Below are 10001 nucleotides of genomic sequence, written 5' to 3'. Positions count from 1 at the left end.
AAACAGACACGTGGCTTCCTCGGCATGGCAAATTATTGTAGGTCACATGTAAAAGATTTTGCAAAAGTCGCCGCTCTAGTTAATCTCACCAAAAAACACACCCGTTTTTTGTGAAATAACGAAACACAGTGTGCTTTTGACGCATTAAAAAAGGCGTTACTCACTGCGCCAATTCTCGCCTATCCCCAAATTAATAAAACTTATTTTTTGTACACAGATGCTAGCGCATATGCCGTCGGAGCAGTGTTGTCGCAGAAAGATTCACAGGGTAGAAAAGTTTTCATTTTATATTTAAGTGCTAAATTAACACCCATACAGTTGAAATGGCCAGTAATTAAACGAGCGGCATTTGAAATAATTTACGCCTTACAGAAGAGTCGTCATTTTCTAGCTGGGAGTAAGTTTACAATATTTTGCGATCATCTACCTCTGAAATTTCTATTAACATCGCCAAAGCTGCAAAAACCCCAAGCTATTAAGATGGGCGATAATAATTAGCGAGTATTCACCAACCATTATTTACCGAACAGGCAAGTCGAATGCAAATGCGGATTATTGTCGAGATTGACTACTGAGTAGGGAACAGACGACGTCGTAGACACGCACGCCACGGAAATCGACCAGCCAGAACCGAAGGAATCCGTTTCTACACATATCCGGAGTGTGAAAGTAATGGCATCGCAGCTGATAGACCACCGTACGTAAACGTCATCTGTCGACACAGAAGACAGTAAGGGTAGTTATCCAGTTATGACAAACAATACACACCTGACGCCCACAGCGCCACCTGTCGCCACATAATGCAGATGGTGCCTATCGGAATAACCAAGACGAAATACGACCGTCGCTCGCAGCGCCATCTACAGGTGAAGAATGCTGCAATGACACAACTAAATGCGTAATGAACATTACAACACCACAAGACGAATCAGCTTTGTCTACGGATCCCATTCCACACAATACCAGCCAGCAAACAACAGTGCTGCTATCTCTAGCTGAGATATTGGAACAACAGTGCAATGATTCTTTATTGTACAAGATACGTGTAGCAGTGACATCTCCTAATGCTACAATTAAGGATTTAAACATGCTTACTAATTATATGATTTCTGACGATTTATTACAGCACATAACGGAGCCGACAGCAACCACGGAACCCAGCGTCCAACTAGTTGTGCCACAGCAGTATCAGACAGTTATAACTGCGTATCATCACGATAATGTGTATAGTGCACACTTAGGCTTCGCTAAAACATACGCTAAGATTAAAGAGAGATATTTTTGGCCGAAAATGTATTTAACCATTAACGATTATGTACGTAGTTGTATTATTTGTAAATATCGCAATCTAACATACATGTACGCTCACCTTTAGCAGCCCTTGCCTCCAAGCCCGCGGCGCCGTTTGAAATGTTAGCTGTGGATACATGTCAGTTTCCCACAACATCTCGCGGAAACCGGTACGTAATTCACTTTCACAATTTGTATACCTCGTGGCCGGAAGTTTTTGCGACGCAGGATAAATCGGCGAAACAGTGGCTAACCTGTCTATCAACGAGATAATTCCTAGACATTCATGTCGCAGATCTTGCTTTCGGACAATGGCACGGAATTTTGCAATAAGATTATAGACAAGTTACAAAGTATTTCCAGATTAAAGCAGTCAATGCGCCCCGTATTATCCCGCCTCGAATGGCGCAAACAAGCGTTTTCACAGGGTTCTTAACACGATGATTTCGCACTACGTAAACGCCACCCAAACATCGTGCGACCTATTATATCCACCTTTATTATCAGCATCCGATCGCAATTCATAGTACTTCCCATCCTAGTCCGTTCTTCTTACTGTACGACCGATCACCTGTTTTGCCAATGGATAATTTGTTACTACCGTGAAGAAAATCTTATGACGAGGACCTGATTTCGCAAGCACTGAGAGGTTCCATCACGTGTATCGCACATGCGGACGGCAACACAAGAGATGAGAAGCCATAACAAGAAGCTCTACGACAAAAGCGAAGGCTTCAGGAATTCAAGGTTGGAGATCCCGTATTCTACCATGATCCAGTACTAAAGCCTGAGACATCACACAAGTACATAGCCGTGGAAAGCGTTCTATACGGTAAATAAAATAATATCACCTAAAAAAATTAGAGTGACATACATAAGAGACCACGCATCGCCAGGTCACCTCACATTTGGATAACATGCGTGCTGCTTATCCGTGATTACGATGGAGCAACCACGAAGTGAGGTTACGACCAGAACCACAAATAAAGCCACTACTAAAGCCACAACTGAAGTCACAAATGAAGCCACAAATAAGCCACAAATGAAGCCACAAATGAAACCAGCAAGGAAGCCACTCTATGGAGCACGCATCTCAAGGGCTACGAGAAAGCAGCCACTGCGACAGGCAACGCTGGCCTATCCTACGATGAGCGACACTTACATACACAGTGAGGAGTCTGATTCGGATGATGAAGCCATTCAGCCAAGACAAAGGTCTCTTCCGAGAGTAGCTATAGCGATAGCGATCTCTTACCGTTAGCAAGGTTAGTACCAGCGCCGTTGCATGAACGATCTACTTCACCGCCACTCGGAGGCCTCTGATCAAGAACTTCACGGTAGGAAAGAAGCCAAGCAACAACCGACAAACAATGACGCCAACAGGACCCGGGCCTGAAACGTCAGTGACAACCACGCTACACATAATGAGATTTTACGCACATGGCACACAAGATAGCTTCATTAACAATAAGGTGGTATAATTAAATAACTTAATTGGCTACAATGTTTACAGGTATTAGGTGAAGGAGCATTAAAGCACAAGCAGTCATTTCACCTAATAACATGGCGTATAACTGCTACAATATACTGTGTTAGTTAAACACCCCAAACTTCTAATAACCGTTGTTTTTCAGTCGCGCGCCAGAGCGAGGGGAAGTTGTTTGACATCGCGCTAAGTATAAGCAGACGTCAGCTAAATAATCTTTAATTTTATTACAGGTATGGACCGTGTGTTGCTACTCTGGTTCTCGCAGTGACGTTAATAAGAGGAGAAGTGTTTGTACCTAAAGGAACGCTCGCAATAACTCAGAGTAGCTGGGAAATAATATTTACGCTAGACTTATCGCCTGTGAAGAATTATATGATGGGGATTGATAAGCAGATTAAATATTTATTCAATCAACGCACGGAACGTTCACCTCCCGCCGCTGCCCCCTATTAACAGTGATAGTACTCGCATCTTAACAGGAAACTTATTTAGAGGGGTAATTAGAAAATGGCTACATCCAAATGTAACAACAACAACACAGACACACCGAACAACACGGCACAAATACAACATCAACAACAGATCGATGACAACAACGAACAATTCCGTGAGATAATCGAAGTCTTCATTAAGAAACATGCAGCTGATTTTAGAACACGCTATCACCGTCTATCCGAGCGCATTGAGGGATTAACGTCTATGTTTTCTACTACGAGACATCGCTTCAAGCGATCATTGTTACCGTTTATAGGCCGTTTTCAAAAAGCATTGTATGAAGTAGCGACGGAGGATGATTTAAACGACTTGCAAGCTAAATTATCTGACTTCGAAATTACGCAAGAGGCATTTCAACATGCCATAGAACATTCATTGACTGTTTTTAATCTAACAAAAACACAAGTTAAGTTGAATCATGATACCTTAAACGAACTTATAGATGGGGTTGAAACTATGCGAAATTTTGTCAATAGTATAAATAATCAACTGCTAACCTTAACGATTACGCTTAATACTAGGACTGCGGCCATAGTTAGACTACATATCACTATTAAGACACCATTTTGTATTACTATAGTTTATTACAAACCATAGTTATACCAGTGCAGAATTCTTTCCATATACTTATGTTTTTGCCTCTTAAACATGTCGGACAGATTTTTACCATTTTTCAAATTTTGCCAGCACCTTAATATATTAATGGCACCCAGGCACATGTGTATTATGTGTTAGATAAAGAATACATTGCGTTCGCTCAAGATGAAACACGTTATTTCTATCTTAAGTCAAATTTAGTACGCAAGTGCCTTCACGAAACGCTATAACATATGCCAAGCAAAATCTGAAATTATTATGTTAGAGGGTCGAAAGATTGCTTATTGCATCTTTTTAAGCCAGGCTGATTATATCCAAACCTATTGTCGGCGGAGGGTCAAGTTTCTTCCAACCCTAAGCATATAGTTATGTATATTGGTAATGGCCACTGGCTTTTGTCACCAAACAAAGTCATTCGTTTAACTGTTTCATGTCAGACAACCAATGACTGGGCCCCTAGTATTACGGACATAGAAATAGCGTCACGCCAACTTCAATCGAGTATCGCTTCAATCGTGATGTAGTGCTCATTCTGCAGATCTTACCTTGCCAACATTTTATTTCCATGACTCGTCTGTAAATCTCACAAAATTTAGCGGACATCTTACCTAAAGCGCCCCATACACCTACAATATGGGCTGACCTAGCGCAATTAGCTGTGAAAATGGGTAATGCGACAGACCTCATACCGCAATCGATTGTTCCCCATAGACTCTATAAATCTCACGATTTGGATATAGCATATGATCATCTTAAGGATGTCATAGCTAATAGTAAAAAGATTCTTGATACGCAATGAAGCAGCTCAGAAAACTTTCAAAGTGCACACATACAGTGGCATCAATAGTTACTATGTTGCCATCGCTGTAATAGCAATTGTTGTGTTATATTGCTGCTGCGCGCTCCCCACATCTTCGTCATTGCCTGTGCCAGTCATTCACCGGTACCACAGCTACCCACACCATTCTCCAACCCACTGTTCAATCCCTCTTGCAACCCGTTAATGCAACCGCTCCCTTTACTTTACTTTGTTCCGCAGCGTTTGTATCCCGACAGTGCAACATGAAGAAATTGAGAATGAAATGCTTCACAGAGTACGCGCTCATCCGCTGGAGAGTGTTGATAATAATGAGGAAGTGGAGATAAAAACGCTCCCTTGTTCCAAACGTTATACTAAGAAATACGCAAACTAGACTATGAATGCTCCATAATCTATAACTATAACGATGCACATGCGACGTATTGTGCCACCATGTACCTAACAAACACATGTTTGTATCACGCACTACTGTGCGCACCACTGTATATTTCACGATATAACGTCACTGTATGTTTTATGATATAAATTTACTGTATGTTGCACAATGTATTACACAGTAGGTTTCACGTATGTAGCACTCAATGTCATGCCATGTTCACCAGTATGTTACCAGTCATCCGTACGATGCACTAACTCACATATTTTAACTGCATATTTCTACGTTTGTTGTTTTAAGCACTGAGCGACGTGAAAACGAAATCGGCCTACGAGGAGGCACAGCAACAACAAAGTGACGTGGAAGGAGCGTGCGGAGCTGCCAACCCCTTAGCCGCTCTATGTACCGCCTCAATTACCACCAATGGCCTGGATTCCAACACAGAAGGCGAGCGGCGCACCCTTTCTCCCAAGGCCCCGACTCATCTATCCGGGTCACCAAACACCAACGCAGCTACACCACCTGGCGGCGTTCATGGAGAATGTGCGACGGCACAGGGACAACAAACCCGGGATGGACTGTCGTGCACCTCTCGACCATGGGACCACCATAGCTGTGGTCCCCTAGAACTCGCGCCGCTCCCAGGGGTATCCCTGGACAGACAGCAGCGGTCGGTCGACCCAGTACCACACGACGAAGAAGACGACGACGACAGCAAGGACGACGACGAGGAAGACAAATTCTACGCCTGGGACCAGTGACGATGACAACGGACTACCCACGACGACGACGGACAACGGACTACCCACGACGACGACGGACAACGGACTACCCACGATGACGACGGACAACGGACTACCCACGACGACGACGGACAATGGACTACCCACGACGCGACGACGGCCACAGACGGACTACCCACGATGACGACGGACAACGGACTACCCACGACGACGACGGACAATGGACTACCCACGACAACGACGACGAATACGCAGAAATTTTTAGTATTTAGATAATTGAAAATCAAATAAAAATTTTTTATAAAAAAAATAGATATATTAGTTACGTTAGCTAGATAAATGTGTGGGTGATGGGAGCACGAAATAAAATAAAATAAAAATAAACTAACATAAAATGAAATAAAAAATAAATAGAAAATCCGTTTTAAAGTCAACGCATCACAATTTTTATAGAAGTTGTCCGCCGCATTACTACGGCTGCCTGCTTTTTCTGATAGGTGGGGGAGTAATGCAATACAGAAATTGCATCTTGCAAAAGTCTTTGTCTTAAACGGGGCACGTGGGTACCTACGAAACGCCTAGGACGGGTAGCCAATGACAGAGACAGAGATGCGTAATTGGTCAGGGCGTTGGTCATGTCATTGACCAACGACACGAGACGAGGCAGCCAATGAGCGCGAGGGGTGTGCGTCCCGCGTGACCAGGTCTAAGACAATGGAGGCGACGCGCATACTTAAACGTCTGCATCTTTGTTTTGCGCTCTTTACTATTTGCAAACCCGGCTCCATACGTATACATTTACTGTTGCTGTCACCGCTGTTCAAACCACCGTTATATACGTAAGTTGTGTTTTATGCCGCGTACTCTTCTGTTCACGTTTCTGCCTTGTTCATGGGCGTATACGTTAGTTAGTTTATGTTTATTAAAGATGTCGTTACACTCTACATATCGTATATCAATCTTCCGTCGTTTATATACGCATATGGTAGTCATTTAGTAACAACCATATACGCGAACTACTATACGATCATGAGAGAACAAGTAATGATATAACCAGCATTACATGCTTATTATAGTGCATACATAAGTTTGGCTGATAGGGTCTATGTCTCCCTGGGTACTGCCGGAACGTACCCTGGGTACGGTCCGGTATACCGGAACGTACCCTGGTAACTATCTGATATGGTTAGGGTTAGGGTTAGGGTTAGGGTTAAGGAGTAGGCGTAGGCGACTCCCTAGACTCGTTAGTGGAGTAGGCGAGGTACGGCCAGGCATATTAGATAGTACCAGGGTACGTTCCGGTATACCGGACGGTACCCAGGGTACGTTCCGGCAGTACCCACTACCCAGGGAGACATAGATCCTGGCAGCATAAGTTTGTATATGTACAGAGTATGTTCTCATTACAAACGGGTAAATCGCAATGACTGATTGTAAAATACTGATGCATAATATATACATAGTTGTTCAATGTTTCGTTTTTTAACAGAAGCAAAGGATTTTCTAATGCCTGGATGCCAGGCCGTGTATTGACATAATTAGTCTCTCACAGCCTGGTCGGGTTAGGTGTTACGACATACTGACATAGTGTCTGAACGATAGCAATACTATAGGAACCATTTGATTTTGATCATGAAGAAGTTTTTGGCATGACAACAAGAGAAGAACCAGAACAACAACAACAACGACTACGATGACGACGACAACAAAAAAAACAACAACAACGATTACGACGACGACAACAACAACAGATTAAGGAACTGGCTCTACTAGTAATTACTAGTATCGCATGTCGGGGTACAATAATTCCAAACGAAGCACATACCCTCTGCGTGTGTACACGAACGGCGTACCACCTAATTTCGACGTGGATGAACGTTGTTCGCTGTCACTATGGTCGATGTTCCCAGAAAATGATGGGAAAATCTTCCCAAACATGCGTGCTCCACTATTTCCCATTTTTGCGAAGGATTTCCCAATAAATGACGAAATTATTTCAACAGTATAAATTTGTACTTATTTTGTGGGAGCTGCCATTTTTACATACGGGTATGTTAGAGTGTCATAGTCAATAAGGACCGCCGTAAGTTCCAACACATTCATAATACCAGGAGTTAATGAAGACAAACTTGTTTCAACAAAGTTTGTCTTGATTAATTCGTGATAATACGTACATTCTTGTCCATATAAAAAAATTTAGGCAGCAAACATTGGCTATATAAATATTCACGAGGTACCATAGCCCTCTGAAATCATATAGAATTTGAGAAGTATGTACTGTAAATCCAAACTAAACATAACAAGTTGCGCACATTAGTGTGAACAACTCTCCACGGAGTAAAGAATTTTTGGAATTCCATATGTATTTCATCTCATTCCCCGCGAATAATTAATTGATCACGTGGTGCTTTCACGCAATGACGCTGCAAAATCTGTAATTGTGTTCTTCTCTTGCACTTCCCTTTCTTGCTCTTCCCACCCGCTCTCTTACCCCTTCTTTCTCTCCTTTCTTTCTCCGCCTCTCCGCTCTCACTCTCTCTCTCTCTCAAATATTTTGCATAATTTTCAGGCTAAAATCAGTGTTCGCGCATGCGTAATATCTCTCGAGAGGAATCATATTTTGCGAAAATTATTTAATTAAAATTGAACTGGAAGAAACTGGGGAAGTTTTATCGGGGAAGAAACTGGTCATTAATGTGGCCGCGGCAGATACTTGTGGATACCGTCTGTTGGCTGACCAATACCTAAACCTGGTTTACCTAAATTATATCCGAATTAACCAAATATTTTAACACGATTGTACCAAATCTTTTTTTTCTATTTGTACTTAAATGTTATCTAAATTATACCTGCTTTCATGGCCTGGTATTTGTATCACGATTATGCTAATATTTTATGCTCTTTGTGTCAAGATTTCATGCTAATAATAATTATGATTTGATGCCAGCAGTTATTATGTTATGTTAAGTTGGAATGTTAGATTGTGTTAGAATGTTATGTCTATTAATTGCTCATAATTCGATCTCTTGCCAATTTCTTAATTTGAAGCATAGCGTTACAATATCTATACAGAAATATAAGCCTATTTGTGGCAGAATGTTGTTTAACTTGAATCTTGGCAGGTTAAAACTAATAGTATTTTCACGTTGTGCTCATAGCGTATGCATGTATTCCGTTATCGCCTGACTAACGCGCCACTGATGCCGTTATTTATCTCTGGTCTGACATATCGATTTGCACGATCGCTGCTTAGTCTTCTACCGTAATAACTAATCATAAGTAATAACGGACTTTGTCCACACAAAAGACATTCTGCCATAAAAAATGTCTGTATATAAGTATGTATATAAAGCATAATGCACGTGAAAATTAGTCTGAGTGGGAAGATTGGAAGAGTTGGAGAAAGAGGGAAAAGAGGGGCAACGACGGAGGAGGCAAAGAAAGAGGCAGAGGAAGAGGGGCGAAGAAAGAGAGGCAAAACAAGAAGAAGAAGAAGAAGATGAGGAGGAGGAGAAGGAGGAGGAGGAGGAAGAGGGGGAGGAGGAGGAGGAGGAGGAGGAAGGGGAGAAGGAGGAGAAGGAGGAGGAAGAGGAGGAGGAGGAAGGGAGGAGGAGGACCGTCCTCGCCTATCCACTAACGAGTCTAGGAGTCGCCTACGCCTACTCCCTAACCCTAACCCTAACCCTAACCATATCAGATAGTTACCAGCGGTACGTTCGCGTATACCGGACCGTACCCAGGGTACGTTCCGGCAGTACCAGGGAGACATAGAACCTATCAGCCAACCTTATATATGCCCTATAATAAGCATGTAATGCTGGTTATATCAATTACCTTGTTCTCTCATGATCGTATAGTGGTTCGCGTATATGGTTGTTACTAAATGACTACATATGCGATATATAAACGAAGAAAGATTGATATACGATATACGCAGAGTGTAACGACATCTTTATAAACATAAACTAACTAACGTATACGCCCATAAACAAGGTAGAAACGTGAACAGAAGAGTACGCGGCATAAAACATAACTTACGTATATAACGGTGGTTTGAACAGCGGTGACAGCAACAGTAAATGTATACGTATGAGCCGGGTTTGCAAATAGTAAGAGCGCAAAACAAAGATGCAGCCGTTTAAGTATGCGCGTCGTTCTCCATTGTCTTAGACCTGGTCACGCGGACAACAA

The 10001-nt window shown here is 42.4% G+C and overlaps 1 protein-coding gene across 1 annotated transcript; it reads left to right on the top strand.

Annotated features, from left to right (window-relative positions):
* The first annotated feature begins 231 nt into the window (after window positions 1-231).
* On the top strand, window positions 232-6753 carry LOC106816124. The gene is made up of 3 exons (XM_014820680.1): window positions 232-268; window positions 531-697; window positions 5368-6753. The coding sequence occupies exons 2-3, from the start codon at window positions 673-675 to the stop codon at window positions 5826-5828; spliced, it is 486 nt and encodes a 161-aa protein (XP_014676166.1). The 5' UTR covers window positions 232-268; window positions 531-672; the 3' UTR covers window positions 5829-6753.
* The last annotated feature ends 3248 nt before the right edge of the window (window positions 6754-10001 follow it).

This window comes from Priapulus caudatus, unplaced genomic scaffold, assembly GCF_000485595.1.
Source record: "Priapulus caudatus unplaced genomic scaffold, Priapulus_caudatus-5.0.1 Scaffold1291, whole genome shotgun sequence".
Lineage (NCBI taxonomy): Eukaryota > Metazoa > Priapulida > Priapulimorpha > Priapulimorphida > Priapulidae > Priapulus > Priapulus caudatus.
This window is presented reverse-complemented; position numbering and strand designations above follow the sequence as displayed.